This window comes from Gymnoscopelus microlampas, assembly GCF_963454915.1.
Source record: "Gymnoscopelus microlampas genome assembly, chromosome: 4".
Classification (NCBI taxonomy): Eukaryota; Metazoa; Chordata; class Actinopteri; order Myctophiformes; family Myctophidae; genus Gymnoscopelus; species Gymnoscopelus microlampas.
In genome coordinates this window covers 42,186,029-42,202,938 of record NC_139941.1, presented here as the reverse complement: position 1 = coordinate 42,202,938, position 16,910 = coordinate 42,186,029, and the positions used below count along the sequence as shown (strand labels likewise).

The 16,910-nt window shown below is 42.5% G+C and overlaps 1 protein-coding gene across 1 annotated transcript in view; it reads left to right on the top strand.

Moving 5' to 3' along the window:
• The first annotated feature begins 4,224 nt into the window (after window positions 1–4,224).
• Window positions 4,225–16,910, top strand: part of LOC311044088 (RNA-binding protein Musashi homolog 1-like) — a 22,627-nt gene continuing 9,941 nt past the window's right edge. The window contains exons 1-6 of the mRNA XM_084055509.1: window positions 4,225–4,351; window positions 4,918–4,958; window positions 5,560–5,641; window positions 5,811–5,895; window positions 11,341–11,382; window positions 12,070–12,162. Coding sequence (XP_083911635.1) covers window positions 4,293–4,351; window positions 4,918–4,958; window positions 5,560–5,641; window positions 5,811–5,895; window positions 11,341–11,382; window positions 12,070–12,162 — 402 coding nt within the window. The 5' untranslated portion in view covers window positions 4,225–4,292. The remainder of the gene's footprint in view (window positions 4,352–4,917; window positions 4,959–5,559; window positions 5,642–5,810; window positions 5,896–11,340; window positions 11,383–12,069; window positions 12,163–16,910) is intronic.

Below are 16,910 nucleotides of genomic sequence, written 5' to 3'. Positions count from 1 at the left end.
CAAAGTGAAATTAAAACAACATGCCGAGTCATATATCTACCAGTTTATCTCTGAAGACAAACATATGTACCAACCAGGCTGTTTTTTTTAAAGGGTGGGGTGGTGCACAGGTCTGTTTGCTCCATCTGTTGTGAAATACATTTTATTGTGTCTATGGATTGTGGTTTCACAGTGACACAAGGTTTGGGATATATCAGTGAAGTTTCATTATTTCTGTTTGAATACAGAACATTCCAATCAAATCGCAATGAGCAATACATGAGCAGAGTGCCTAAACGTCCAGCTTCACGCCATTGCATAAAATACTTTGCAACATGGAAGTTGGATTAAAGCAAACATAGTTACTGATACTACTGGCAGAGTGGTAAACACAATACTGATAATATCACTTCTCCAAAGGCACATTTATTGACTGAGTTGATCACACTCATATCCAAGCATGGAAAAAAAGAAGAAAAAAAAAGAAAGAATCAAATATAGGCCAAAGTATAGTAGGCCTATTAAGAATACAAGAAAGTGATTCACAGAGAAAACAAAGTTGTTACCACTAGAGAGTGCTGTTGTATAAACTTGTTGAGCAGCTTGGGTTCTAAATACATTCTAGGATGTGTGTATCTTTTGATTGAATTTATGGAATGCTGCAAGCCTTTTGTGTACACATTGTTATGTGTTCAACTGTTAATTACTGTATATAAGTGGCATTGCACAGAAACCCTAGCGTTCATTTATCCACCTGGTCAATTTAGTCACATTCGTGCACTTAAGTAAATTAATTGATTTTACAGTGTGGGGTGCTGTGCTGTGCAGGTGTGTGTAAAGCAGGGGTCTTCAATGTTTTTCAGGCCAAGGACCCCTTAGCTAAGGGAGAGAGAGAGAGAGAGAGAGATGAAGCAGGGAGCCCTACTACATATTGTATACAATTGTACAGATTAAACTTTTTCATAGATTTCATAGATAGCGTATAGACTTGTTGGCAGCACTATCATCAGTGTTGTGTAAATTCATGTTTTTTTGTTTGTTTACACGTTGCCTTTTCTAATATGTTGGATTCATGTTGATGTGTATTTTCAGACATTTAATCACTTACACCCTCAATACTTATAGTAAACTTGACCTTTGGTTCTGTACTTGGTCAGCTCGGTTTTTCCCTCTACACCTCTTCGCCGAATGTTTTCGGCGAATGTTCCCCTCAGAATACGGATGTGTTCAAGTTGTTAATGTAAAAAGGGGGTAAAACATTTTTTGGCAAGGGCTGTAGAACAAGGACCTACAGTATAAAGGTCCATCTTTGCACACATCTTTAAAATTGATTTTACTGCGCATCTGTCCACCTGTTGACATTCGTCCCCTTCGGTACCAAACATCTACAGTAACTGGAAGCTATTGCTATCTTAATGTTCAACTTCAAGTACTTTATACTGCTTTTAACACAAGACCAATTGCTTTCCTGACCTTTTCCACTATGTGAACACAGGCAATGTATAACTATGGACATGCTTGAACCCACATTATGAATTGTTCCTATAAAGCATTAGGCTGCGTAATGGCTAGTGTAAGTACTGTAATCCTACAGTACCTGTTTTTTCCATTGTGCTGAAAATGCATTATTTTTCCACTGCAATTTCAAGATTATCTCCAAAAGACTTGCTTTGTGTCTATTCTTCTTGTCTCTGACAAAAGAGAGTTGGTGGGGACGATAAGTTGTGCGACTGGAAATGAAAGAGGGCAGAATGAATGGAGGAAAGCCTTTGAGACCTAACACATGTCTCTCTCTCTATCTCCCTCTCTCTGTCTATATCTCCCAGTCTCTCTCTAGAACCTGCTCTCATTCTCTCTCTTGGTCACTTGCTCTCTCTCTCTCTCTCTCTCTCTCTCTCTCTCTCTCTCTCTCTCTCTCTCTCTCTCTCTCTCTCTCTCTCTCTCTCTCTCTCTCTCTCTTGCTCTATGGATCACCTTGTCCCATTCTCAGGTTCAGCCTATCACCACCTTTTTGTGTGGAGCTCTTGTTACCCACCCTACCCTTGGGAAGATGGCATTGTACTGTATTTGGAAGGGAAACAGTGCTCCCTCTATCTCCCTGAGACATACCACTGACCTGTAATTAAGTCCCATTGTACTATTCAGGAGACAATCCTCACCAAGAGGGCCAGGGGGCAGTGTATGGATTTTAAACTGTTCACACACTGTTCTGACTAATGCTTGCACAACTGTACAAGCTGGGTCTGTCATTAGAAAAGGACCACACGTGGGATACAAAAGTAGGCTGCTTGCTTTTTTCCCCCTGTTTTTTTTTATTCAGTAAAGAATTCAAAAGCTATGTTGATTGGTAATTAAACAGAACAGAGATTGTTCTCTGCCTGCTGTCTCTCCAGCAGTCTCATTAGTGAAAGCATTGGTAGCAGGTTCTCTCTCTCTCTCTCTCTCTCTCTCTCTCTCTCTCTCTCTCTCTCTCTCTCTCTCTCTCTCTCTCTCCCCCCCTCTATCTCTCTTCGCCTCAGCCTAGTGTGCACCCCACCGCCCCACTACCCCTCAACCCCGCCATTCAACCCCATTGATCATGCATGCAGAAATTTAACACACCCCTTAATTCCTGTCCAAATAGCCCCTGTCCCACTTTCGGAGCCTCATCTGTTCATCTGCTGAGGGAAGAGAGTGTGGCAGGCAAAACACAGCAGGTGTCTATGTGGCTTTGGTCCTTCCACTGTTCTACTGTTGGCTGGTTGCAGTGTTGGCAATCTGGGAATATTATTCTGTTTTTACACCCGTTGTATGCCGCTCGGATTAGCTTTTGAGAAAAGCTGTTGTTTATTTGGAATTTAAAACGTTATCAATAAGACGGCAGCAGTCAACATTTCCTAAAGTAGCCTACAAAGAGTCTCATTCAAATCTGCAAAAGAACAAATTGTGTTTATACTTGGTACTTGTATTAGCTTGTCATGTAATCATATTAATGATGAATTTCTTTCACAAGAATTGTGAAAGAAACTGTAAAATACCTACTTCTGCATAATTTGTTCTCATGGAGGTCTACATAAACAAAATGTCAGTGTGATGTGTTAAAACTGTGGTTCATATTTTTTTGGGACAAAGGTCTGACCTATTAGGAGAGCATTTACAGTATTGTACACCCACTTTTAGTCGAAATTGTCATTGTCTTCTTCAAATGACTGGAGCTGCACATTGATCGGCCTTACATTGGTTAACAGGTCACATGTTGGGCCAGTGTTGAGAAGGAGATTAGCTAGAGCTGGCTTTGGTACTAATTGAATGCTTAAGACCCCAGCAATGTCTGAGTGCAGTACACTAACCTCCTGCAATACCATATTACATAAGTTGGTTTTGCAGTAGGCCTATGGAAGTTGAATTTAGACAGAAATCCACCTCATTATAGGCTACTTATTGATGCCAGTGATAGGGCTGTCAACACTAACACTAATATGAAAATAAAATCTCTAAAGGCACACGTCCATTTATAGGAAACAAATAAAGAATGGATAACATAATCTAAGCAGTATTCAAATTGACTTCTGTTCTTCCTGACATTTTTTTTAAAATCTTCATTTCTAGTGGAATTGGTAAGCAATGTACTTATAATTTAATTACAAGCTACTATGGAACGAATTAGTTATTGCCTACACTGTAGGCAATACAGTAGGCCCTATAGTAACCTATACCAGGACAAATGAGGGACATAGCTTAAAGCACGATCAATACAGGCCTATGCCTAACATTTTTTATTTATTTTGTATTAACAATTTGTAAATGTAGTTTTGTTTAAAAACTATTGAAAAAGTTATGAGCTATATTCATCCAATATAGGGGGGAAAAGAGAGTAATATAATAGAGCGTAGAACGACTACACGACTTTGTGAACTTCTCTAGACCAGTGGTTCTCAAAAGTAGATTCTAGGGACTCTCTGGGTTCTTTTGGTGGGTCTAAATTAAGCCTTACAAGTCTGTAACTCTGACAGTATACAAATGGTACCAAATGGACCCTAACTGGTCCATTTGGTTCCATTTGTATACTGTCAGAGTTAAGAGGAGACCTTGAAATGTAAAAGTTAGAGAACCATTGCTCTAGACTTGGGGATGGAGGTGGCCTAAGTAGGATGAGAGGAGTAGTGGAGGAGGTGGAGTCTCTGTGCATCATCTAACCCTTGGCCAAACCCCCCCGCCCCATCACTACTCACTTCACTTCACTACTCTCCGCTGTTTTCCCCGCACGGCACGGCACGGGAAAAAAAAGCCCAACGGAACGGAACACACACAACATACATACACACGGGCACGGAATGGAGACGGAAGGGAGCCAGAGTAGCCTGTCCTCCGCGGACTCCCCTCACGACCCCTGGTAAAACTTTTCTTGCTTATATCTACGGTCTACCCTAGTACCAACTGAATAGGTACCTCGGATTACATACAGCCCAGAAACTAACCTGGGAGTCGGGAGAAGTCCCCAGTTTTGCCGGCGAGGACACTAGGACAGGGACAATAGTGATTCTGCACTCAGGTTCAGGTTGACACTTTTTTTGGTAGCCTACCGTAGCTGCATCGGAGGGACTGTATGTGTCTGCACTGCACACCTTCGGATAGAGATCGTCCTTACCTTCGGACAGAGAGCGTTCTTACCTTCGGATAGAGAGCGTTCCTCTTACCTTCGTATAGAGAGACCGTTCTTACCTTCGTATAGAGAGACCGTTCTTACCTTCTTATAGAGAGACCGTTCTTACCCTCGGATTCTTTAATCGCCTCATGTGGATTGACAAAAATAGAGCCTGCGAATACATGTTTGAAAACCTGGGCAACGTTCTAAAGTTTATATGTATGGCGCGGATTCAAAATGACACACAAGTGATTCAAACTGCTGGCTCTATGAATACATGTTAATGTTAACGCTGTAATCTTTTACTTTTACAGCAAAATGTTCATAGGTGGACTCAGCTGGCAAACAACACAAGGTAAGGCTTTTTTAATCCTCTGGTTAAAATTAATAAATGTGAACTATGATGACAGTGGTTTTTAATAGTCACTCAACCTTGCCTTTAAAGATTTTGGCTACTCCTTATTTATTTTCTTGAGTAGGCTGTGTTTCCCTATTTTAGTTGTTGTTTCTCCTTCGATTACTTTTCAATATTCAACCAGTTTCAAATTAAAAGTTCTCATTCAGTGCTGGCTCATGATTTGATAGGCCCCTGAGCTAACAGAATGTAACACAACAGCATTAGTTGAAAGCTAAATTCCAATGAAAATGACCCCAGATGAATGAACAATGTAATAAGACAGTTATACAGTTGTAGAGTTGCAAGGTGTCTTTCCTAACAGCTTGTCCTTTAACACTGCCATTTTTAAAATGTGTTAAGCTGCCAATTTAAACCAAATCAGATACTACCCTGACAAAAAAAGGAAACACTGTAGGCCTACCTAAAAACTTGCCAACATGCAAATAAAGAGTGAAATAATTATTCTGTAGTGATAAGTTCTGTCTATCTCCATGATTTTTTTTCTGGTAGGCTAATAGTTCATATTATTTACTCCATGTTCCATGTCTTGTTCTTCCAGAGGGGTTGAAAGAGTATTTCTGCAAGTATGGCGAGGTGAAGGAGTGCATGGTGATGCGGGATCCAGTTACTAAGCGCTCGAGGTGAGGGAGTTGTGCACCCATCAGGCCTGGTGGCTTCTCAGCCAGCCGTAACCGAAAGTGTATCTGTCCACCATGATTCCACACTGCTCATATGATATCATTGCTCGTCATCGTCACCACCACCCCACCTTCTGTCGTTGATTCCTTCCTTCCTCTTATATGTTTACAGGGGGTTCGGATTTGTCACTTTTGTTGACCAGGCTGGTGTGGATAAAGTTTTGGCCCAAACCAGGCATGAGCTGGATTCAAAAACAGTGAGTTCTCTGTGTTTATTACGTCCCACCTCCACCACCCAGTCCTATAGCTCAATGTTGTACGCATCTGGCTGAACAGCAATTTGATGGAATAATGCATTGCATTAGTGTAAACATTGCAACATTTCCACTATGTGCTCGCCCCCCCCCCCCTTATTTCCAAAACACATTATTATTTGTATTTTATTTTTTGGGGGGGTCTCTTTTTGGCCCAACACCATAGTGTGATCATAGTTTATTTTCCATTCTGTGTGTTAAATGTGGCCATTTATCAATATAGATGCAAATAGCCATTTATCAATACAGATGCAAATAGTTGACAGTGGAGACACATGGGAGAATGCTCTCCTTCACTTCACTCTGCTTCGCTCTGTGGCCAAACAGGCCACAAAGTGTTTCACTGGAGCCTCAGTGTCAATTTCCATAGAAACAAGGGGACCCGTGCAGGGTTGTGCTCACTAGTACCAATCTTTGATTTGGTTTCATTGAAGTGGACTCCAACTTTCCTCCTGGATTTTCTGTGAAGTTATTTGTCCCAAGGCTAGACATGACCCAAAAAAAAGGTCTTCATGGGAACAATATGAGGCCATTTGCAACCTGAAACCATCAAGATGTAAAAGCAGTGAGTCACGCAATAAACCAATTCCCCGTCATCTTCATGTTGGATTTCACCCACCCAGTATATTTATCCCATGACAATTAACCACACAAACAAACCTCAAAGTGACAAACATTTTGCTTCCCTTTTACCTGCATGAAACTACTGTACTTGAGTGTTAGTGAGAGTGTATTCATTGTATGTGCTTAAATCTCTGCATTTTAAAGTGCGAGTGTATGTGTCTTTTGTCAGTAATGAATGTGGGCTGGTCTGGGAACAATGTGGCCCGTTGGTCACCATAGGGACCACTGTGTTCCCCCATTTCTCGGTGGGAGTGGTGATGGCTGTGGGTTACTCACTGTACTGAAATGTGCAGAGGCTTTTTCTTCATCCTTTTATGTTTTTAACAGCACACCTTGTCACTTCTAGGCCCATATGGAAGTACTGGAGAAGACGTAGAAAACGGTAGAAGAGAAGAAAATTAATTATAAAATTATGACAAAATGAGAAACCAGGAAACTTGCTTTTAATTGTTTTTTTTGTTTTGTTACAGTGCTGTAACTTGACTGGAGGGAGGTCAGAAAAATCAATGAGTTGTAGAAGTGATAGAGAAGTCAAATGCTAAATTTGTTTTCCTCTAACGACCCACTGCCAGTGTCACTTGCAGGCACAACAGCCATGACAAGTAGGGCCATCATGGTTTGGCGGCACTAACTCACCATGGGGTTTGTTTCCATAGTGACCCCCCCCCCCACACACACACACACACACACACACACTCACACAATTCTCGAAGAATGGCTCTGACACAAAGGCAAAGAGAAGATAACAATGCGCATCATTTACAATATTTTACAAACAAAATATTAGCATTAACAATAACTATTGCCAAAAGTGGATGTCATAAAAGAGACAACTGAATCACAAGATAGGGTTCTTTAAGAAAGTAGATAAGTGCTCCTCTACCTTCATTTTTATTTTATTTGATCACTTATGCGTTTATCAGCCCGTGGGCCAGTGCTGGGTTGTCAGCCGTGGCAGGGCCCCTTGTGGCTGGCATTAGGGCGTGTCTGTGGTGCGGGCGGGGGCTGTGGCGGCCTTAGAAAGTGTGTGTTTGGCATGGAGAGAGCTCAGTGATCAGCCACAGGGGTTGGATGGTGAGTAGAGTAGGCCTTTTTACAGAGTGCACTCCCTGCCCCCTCTCTCACAGACAGGTTATCCTGTTAGTAGTGGGGAGAGAAAAGTTCTCCAGTGGCAACAGAAAGAATGTGCCATGCTGCGACTGACTGAACTGCTCCGGCAAGAGAATTATGAGAGCTTTTCTCTATGGAGAGACTGAAGGGCTTTTACAGTAATCTAGAAAAATGTATTGATATGTATTTTTGTGTCTGTTTAGGACAGATAAAGACTGTTTTTGATTTAATACTTTATGTTAACAGGACCTGGTATACAGTCAGACATTAAGGCTAAAAGGTTAATACAAAAAAAGTCCTGGGTTTGTCTGTTCCTTGGCTTTGAATGGGAAGGCAAGTTTTACAGGGATTTAGGCAAGTGCTTGTTCTCTTAGTTACCCCACAGGGTGTCTTTCTCTGTTCACAACTCCTAGCTTCCTGTTGAAATTGGTGGTGGTGGTCGGGGGGGGGGGGGCACAGGAGGTTGAATCAAAGTGCAGGTTTGTGGAATCATGTTTCTATTCAAACCTTTTGAAGTCACACTAAAGATCTCTGTTCCCTCTGCGCTGAGTTGCATAATGCAGAAGAACATCAGGGAGGCCTGTGGCTGCGTCGTCCCTGCCTCCGTTAACCATTTGCTGCTGTCAGAGCCATCATGCAGGCCAGGGAGGAGGAGGAGGAGGGATGGACAGCAGGAAAGATAACCCCCCATCTGTGATTAGTATGGATCTGAAAGCTAATAGGATTGGAGGAAACGAGCTTGGGTCGTTCTTCTGAGTCACAGATATGTTACTTGGAGTGTGTGCCAGCCTAAGTCCCAACCAATCAGTGTCGGAACAAGTGTGTTCCTGGCCAGGGCGGTGACAGGCAGTGCACCTCACCAACTGTTGTGTTGCTGCGCTGTAATTGGTCAACGGGGATTGCCCTGATTTGATAAACCCCTCTTGGTATTAAGTTCAGCCTCTCTGTTACCTTCTCTCTGAACACAGAGGAGTTGGCTCTTGGCTTGAGTCGTTGGCCTCTCCCTAAAACAGAACCTCTGACCTCTCTAAATCTTGTTAAACTTGTTGTTTCTCTCCATTGTAATAATGTAATACAATATGAATGAAAGGGCTAGCATTTACCTGTAAAAGTCACACAATGTGTGCCTTTTGACCAAATCTGTCTTTACATTATATAGAGTTGAACTCTCAGCACCATTTTGGTTGAAAAAACTTGTCTTTCCGCAAAATCGTTTTGATTCACCACCTCCACTTTGTGTGTTTAATGTCCACAATTTCCTCCCCCCACGGATGTGTGTTGCCGCATGTTGATTTTGTTTGTTTGTGTGTGTGTCTCGTTTGTTTGTTTTTGAATGTGCACAGGAGTGTTGGACGTCAGGAGGGTTGGTGACATGGAGGTGACTATCAGAGTAGTCTAGCCAAACATAGAAACTAAACAAGTAGAACTGCATCTGATACTCCAGTCTAGCCTAGTCTTCTCACTCTGCTCTCTAGAAAACCTGCAGTGACGTCAACTCTTTTATTCAAGTAGAACACTGTACCCTACTCTGGTAAACGCATGCGTTTTACCATAGAGGTTCTAGCTTCTCTACTCTAGTTCTACTCTACCCTCTTACGGTTACGGACTAATCATAGCACTGTACTGTCTCACCATCTCCTAGCGTGATAATAATCATAATAATAATGTACAGCAGTACAGTATGGAGTAGTCTAGATGTTCTCTAGCTCTATTAGAACAGCATAGACTAATATAGAGGTCTACGAATTCCAGTTATTTAGCCTGTCTATGTATGCATCTTCATGGCATGGTGTCATTCTCTGTCCAATCTGAATTTCTGGGCTCAGTAGTGCATATGGATGCAATGGTTTAGGCCATTGTGTATCAAACTGCATAACAGATTATTACCGTATGAACAATGAAGTAGCACTAGTGTGACAATTACAAATCGTATTTTAGAACTAAACCTTGTTTCTTTGTGGTTCTAAACGGAAACGTTGCAGAGCAGAGGATCCGCTGAAAACATAAGTGTGACGAATCATCGCTCGATACTGATTTCACCTGAATTTCCGTCAAGCGCTGAGGAGGGCAAAAACAAACAAACACAAACAAACAAAATGAGGTTGACCTGCCGTCAGTGTGCGTGTGTGTGTGTGTGTGTGTGTGTGTGATTGACAGCTCTCACTCCTCTGTCTGCGTCCACTCTCCTCCGTCCTTGTCTCCCTCACACTCTGTGCTGTCCCTCCCTCCCTCTGTCGCCTCTCTCTCTCTCTCTCTCTCTCTCTCTCTCTCTCTCTCTCTCTCTCTCACACTCTCTCTCTCTCTCTCTCTCTCTCTGTCTTTCGTTGCGGAGGCGAGATGTGTTTGTGACTGTAGTGCCTGTGTGAGATTCCAGGAGATCACATGTCACATGGTTTAGTGACGAGGGGCAGGTCGCGGGGTGATCTGCAGACATTCCCAGACATTCCACCTGCACACTGGCATACATGCATTTTGCACACAGATGCTGCTGCTGCTCACATGTGGTGTGGTACAGTACACGCAAACTTGCGCACGCGCATGCAAGCAAACAAAACCCACATGAGCGCACATGCAGACACACAAACAGTACACAACACAGCACAACACATCACACACACTGTCAAAAGCAGATGAGTAGACTGGGTCTGGTGGTCAGGAGTCTCAGCCAGGCACTTGGACCAGGTGATCATCTGATATGAGGTTTTCATTTCTGATCTTAATTGGCATCAGGCCATATGTCATTTGATGAATTATTTATGAGTTATGATTATGAATTGAATTATATTTTAATGACAATTAAAGGAGTAGTACACCCCAAAAAATACTTATTTTCTATCAATTACACACCTCATGAAGCCTTGCATCGTTTTTTGTCGCATTCCTAAGCCAATAATTTGATGACCAGGTCATCGGTCAGTAGGAGACTCCGCAAGTCTCCTGCCGGAGATTCGGCCGTCATCAAATTATTGTCTCAGGAATGCGACAAAAATAAAAAAATCTCCATGAATTCAAGGCTTCATGGGGTGTGTAATTTAAAATTTAAAATAACAAGTCATTTTTTTTGGGTGAACTACTCATTTAAGCTATCTCTGTCATGTGGTAAAGGTATGATGAGAATTATTCAGTGGTTAGATTTCCCAGCGGTCCATAGCAAGCATAATATGTGATATATATACCTTGAAAAATGTATATTTTTGAAATCTTTACTTTGACGATGAAGTGAGGATTTACCGTGTTGATCAAGTGTGCAGTGTTACGTCATTATGTTACGCCTTCACAGAGGGGCTGTGAAAAAAAGGCATGAAATGAAAGTATGAGAACTGTGTCAAATTGTTTTTGTAAATAATTGTTTTAGCCTGTGTGGAGTGCCAGATTAGTGATATTTACACATCAGGACAATTCAAACAGTCTAAAATCAGGTGTTATTACTAAATTCAGTGGATTCCTTCATTTAAAATATTTACTGTGACAAATATCACCCACATAGGACTCCAAGCAGGTTAAAACGAGCAAAGGATATATGTTTTTGTTTTTTTTGACAGTTTTACTCAGGTCTGGAAAGGACGCCGATGGAAGACACGAAGTTGATAATTCTTCGGAACCAAGACATGTGACTAAACTGACTTTCCCCTGTCTTTGTATTCTGTCCTGTAGATTGATCCAAAAGTTGCGTTCCCTCGTAGAGCCCAGCCCAAGGTGAGTGAAACAGGGTTGATCTACTGTAAGTTCTGTCTGTTTCTCAGCGCAGGTCGGTCTCTCTCTGTGCAACAGCTCACATTCTATCCGGGCTAAAACCTTGTAATCTGATGAACATGACTGCTGCTGACATCACTGCGTTGTTATGTGATCATGTGTTAACATAAACTTTCACAACTGTAGATATACGTATAAAGTCAAGGATATGTGAAGAAGAAATACTGGAAATGAGTGGGGTTTCACAAACACATCCAAACTCAGTAGATTTCCACTCAGGTTTCCACTTTTGTTTATAGATTATCTGCAAACTAAGCTTAACATTTATTTGGTATTTTTGTTAGCGAGTCACAGAGTTATGCCTAGTTTATACTCTGTAGTACGACAGTGTCACTTGCCAAAAAATAGCTAGTACACAAGCTAACGACATGATGCAAGGTGATGCAAAAGTTAGAAACGTACACAGATTTGCTTATTCAGCTCAAACACGTCGCGTTGCAACACATTGTGAGCTTGTAGATTGTCTATTATCGGCAAAGAGATTTGGTGTTGAGCGAAATACTAGAGGATCTAGTATAGAGCCCTGGGGGGACTCCGATCAACTAAGTAAATAGGGTTCAAGTGGTTACTTTATTACCTTATGATAAATACAAGAGGTGAAATTCACACATGAATTGATCTTTTTTACAGTTAGTGACTCGAACTAAGAAGATCTTTGTGGGAGGTCTGTCAGTGACCACAACCATAGAGGATGTCAAGCAGTACTTTGACCAGTTTGGAAAGGTGAGTGTAAAATTATATTTAACTGTGGAAGTGTTAACCATTTTCAACCTGGCGCCCCTATTTTGGGCATGTTTTTACATAAATTAAGAAAATAGTAGATATTCCAGCTCACAATGCATTGCATTGTGACACGTTCTGAGATTGTAGATTGGCTATTTTAGCTATTTGTCATACAGCGAAGTATTAGGGTTTAAGTGGTTAATGGGTTGTAGTTTATATTCCAGTTCAGATTAAAAACTGGCAAGTTGACCCTATAGTACACCGTGATGAAAGCAACACAGCTGCAGCACAGAATTGTGTGTGTGTGTGTGTGTGTGTGTGTGTGTGTGTGTCATCTTGTGCATAACTCGAGCGCCGTCTGACCGATCAACTTCAGACATGGCGTGGAGAGGGCCGAGTGATATGTATTGTGTCTGTCTTAAGACAGATATGTATGGAGATCCCTGAAGTCGGTGTTGTGTGCCAAGAATAGCCGATGCACAAGCTCACAACGAGGATGCGACTGTTGTGGGCTTGTTGGTCTGCTATTCTCGACCGTTCTCTGTGCGCGACAACGGAGCTGGGCGAGCAGTCAGGCTCCCTGGTCATGAGGAGCGCTCCCTCAGTGCGTATATGTATCTGAAAGTTTGATGGCAAGCTTTTTTACATGCGAGTGCAGTGACCACTTTTCCATTGCATCTTATGGGCGGTCGGGTTCTTTTGAATCCAGCCTTATCAGTGTGACGTCGTCTGATAAGGGGTCTATGTCCACTGACCATACGGTTGACTACTGTCCTATCCTTGCACAAAGGCACACCCCATGACTTTGGGCGCACCCAAATCTGACACACCCATTATTAATTTGATTAGCTACAGCTGCGTTGCGTACTCGCCTGCCATGTTTTTAATCTTCTGACTACGAAATCATAGGCTGGGGATTCATAAGTAGCTTCTTGAGGCTGTTGCTGCTTTTGTCTGAACAAAGTTGACCGGAGGAAATGTGTGATATTTATTTTGAGCGCATCTGATCGTATTGTGTGGTTTCGTAGCTTGAATGTTCATGGGGGTTGCAGTGTATGTAGTGATGCATACTGTATATACCGTCTGTTGCATTGTATTGTCTTGAGCTGTCACATTACATTGTGTGCACTGCCCTTTTATCTCACGAGTCAGTATGTGCAGTGAAACGCCGGGTGACACCATGTTGTCCCCATGCCAAGGGCACCCGAGACAAAATTCCCATGCATTTTATTTTACTTGGTGAGCAAAATGATTCTCATTCAGATGCCAATGTAGTTGATTCACCCTTTCAAGAAGAACTTCGGGAGCTGCCTGGGAACTAAGTAGTTACTTGGAGGAGGCCGGGAAAAGGAGGGAGAGAAGAAGAGGTAGAGAGAGAGAGAGGGTATGAAGGGGGAAGAAGAATGAGACTGAGAGGTCGGTAGAGGTGCGGCGCTGCAGCAGCCAGCGATGTTAGGGACCTTGGGGAGGGGAGAAAAGTTTTGTAGTGAGTGTATGGCAGTGGTGAGGAAGGGGGGGATTATCAGAATTTGAATTAATCTGATGTAACAGCTGCTCCTACCCCCAACCCCCTTCTGGCCTGTTACCGTGGTGACCTGGCCTGCCCATTGTCCCTAAGTAATTCAGCGGGTAAGGGGTTTTGTGTTGAAGAAGGAAGGCTGTGGGGGGTGAGGGGGTGTGTGGGGCAGTAGGAGGGGGGTATGGGATGGGGGGGGGGGTAGATGGTCAACTCATGAGTTGAGTTGAGTAACGATAAAAGTAAATAACCAACAGTCCCAAAACCCTGTAATACTAGTCACCCACCTCTTCAGGAAACACTACCCTTCCTATTTGTCTGGCTTACTTGTTGTTAACTAGTTGTACGAACTCTTGTTTTATTGTTGTACTGTTTTATTGGATCTTGTTTAGTCGATACACTTTTTGTATTAGCTCGTGCTCATTTGATTTTGCTATTTTGTCTCATTTGTTTAAGAAAATAGGCAGCTGATATATAGCACTTTTACCTTAGCGCTAGGTATACTCTTGGTTGCTTGTTTTTGCAGGAAATGCACTTAAGACTTCTGGTGATTAGTAGTTTTGTTCCCTACCTATGTTGAATGCACTTATTGTAAGTCGCTTTGGATAAAAGCGTCTGCTAAATGACTGTAATGTAATGTAATGTAGTCAGTTTCATTCTTAGTTGTGCCTATTTTTTTCTGTATCTGGCCTTCGTGTTTCATACTGCGGTACTGCCACGACAACTGAATTTCGCTTGTGGAATTAGTAAAGGTTTATCTACATATCTAATGGTTCGCCATTTTCTTTTAACTAAAGGAAGTTTGTTCTTAAATTATATCAATAGATGTTGTATGCCCAATTTTTTTGCCTCCCCGCTGAAGACGCTGAAGGACTTTGAAAGGCACGAGGGAGAGAATAGATGATGGGCCGACAAAAGGCATGGGGGAGAGCGGGAGGGCCTGAGAGAGAGAGAGAGAGAGAGAGAGAGAGAGAGAGAGAGAGAGAAGGGTGGTGGAAGCGTAAGAGAGGGAACTGGGGCAAAGATGGGGTGTGGGGGATTCACTGGGGCTATTATGCCATTGTACAAAGCTAGACAAATATTTTGTTAGTTTATACAGCAGTTAGCTATTTGCATACTGGAGTTCTCAGGATTACTCATCTCCTAAATATGTCTTTCACTGTGGACACGTCTTGTTTACGGGACCTTATGTGTCACACTGTAAGGGCCCCAGTGTTAATTTATCAAATTATAACTTTGAGAGTGTGCAGACACTCTGAATGTTACATTGTACAGTAGAGTAGTGTACTGAGCATGCCATGGACACAGCTATATACAGTATATAAACACATTAAAACCCATTAAATGTTTGCAACCAGTAAGTTACAGGTGGCTGGTCCACATACTGTAGCAAACACAAGTTGAACTTGAGAACAATTTTTCCTATTGACAGTGAAGTTCCCAGCTCGATATTTCCAACTGTATAAGCAGCGCCGTACATTCTTTCTGCAACTCACTATAGCTAGCATACCTCTCCCAGTCATAAGTTGTGGATGAATTTTGGAGTGAGAGATACTATATATAAAGGGATGGACGTTGAAATGCAGGCTCCAGCCATCCATGGACGTTCCTGATTAGATTGCCTCAGTGGACCTTTTGTGCCTTGTCCTGTTGAGGACAAAGGGATGGAGAGAGTGATGGGGAGAGAATAACAGAGAAGATGAGAAGGGGAAAAGGGGAGAAGAGGGAATATTGTCCAGCGGTACGCCATTAAAATGAGCACTGTTTGAAATATCGAGCGTTAACATGCAATTAACTCTTATTTGGAGCATTCAGCTTCAACTGTCCGTATTGTTGTTGCTGTTGTTTTGATTACACCTACCATTAAGAATTTAGTGTCAGCTCAAATGTAGATTATAGCTTTCTGGCCCCATTGTATTTCTTATACAGTAAACTCCATTGGGTTAATTTAACTCTGACCCTTACAGGTCCATTTGGTTACATTTGTATACTCAGATATACTCAATTTGATATGCATTAGGCCACAGACGCTGATTTGATAAGATTTTATTGGACTCAATTTGGCCTAATATGGCCTGTCATTTGGTCCAGAATTCCTTTACTGTCTATGTGCTTTAGTGATTGAGATAACACAGAGAAACTCTGATCAGAGTAGCCATTCTCAAACGTTCTCCAGTCGTATTTACTCGTACATGAATAATGGTGATGATTAACTTGATCAATCATTTAACTGGGGACACCCTGGAACCCCACCAAGGACCCCCTGGGGGTCACGGACCCCACGTTGAGAACCGCTGTGTTAGATTATAAAAGGGGAGCTTGATGGCTAGAGGACTGGTTTGGAGCTACGTAAATGTCAGGGTGGAAGGAGTGGGTGATTTGAGAGGCCTTCAACCAACAGGTCCCCTTTCACCCTGGCTGGAGGCCCTTCTGCCTCACCCTTGACCTTTCTGTAGACAAACTGCCCTTGGGGGTCTACAAGCACACACACACAACCTCTCATGCGTGCGCGTACACACACACACACACACACACACACACACACACACACACACACACACACACACACACACACACACACACACACACACACACACACACACACACACACACACACACACATGATCGCTCACAAACGCGTGGTCAAAAACCAAACATGCATACAGTGTGACATAACAGGACAGAATCACGGGTATCATGTGCGTATGTGACGGTGGCAAAAAAAAGTGTTGTTGGCGACGGCGGTGTCTTTTCTCGTTGCCAATAACCTTATTATAGACTAAGAGCAAAGATTAACTTACCAAATGTTTATTTGAACGTCTGTCTACGTGGCAATGTCTGTCTGTGAGACAGAGAAGGAGCTGGTTGATGTTTACATACGTGTAACTAGGGGTGTGAATCACACAGTAAAATCCTCAGTGTTCATTTGTAACAAATGAGTGTACAAATGTAACCAAATGGAAGTCTTCCGGATCCATTTGGGTTGCATCTGTACCTCTCAGAGTTACAATAACAGTGAGGATTTTACAGTGTGGGACAGACACCTGTGTCTTTGCTCTATAAAGGGAGGGAGGGACAGAGACAGAGGTCAAAGCGAGAGGAGGAGGTGGTGGAGGAATTATGGCTGACTGTGCCAGCAAACAAAAGCCTCCAGGTCTCTTTGTTCTCTCTCTCTCTCTCCCTCTCTCTTCTTTTGTCTCTTCGTTCTCCTCCCTTCCCACTTTGCCCCACT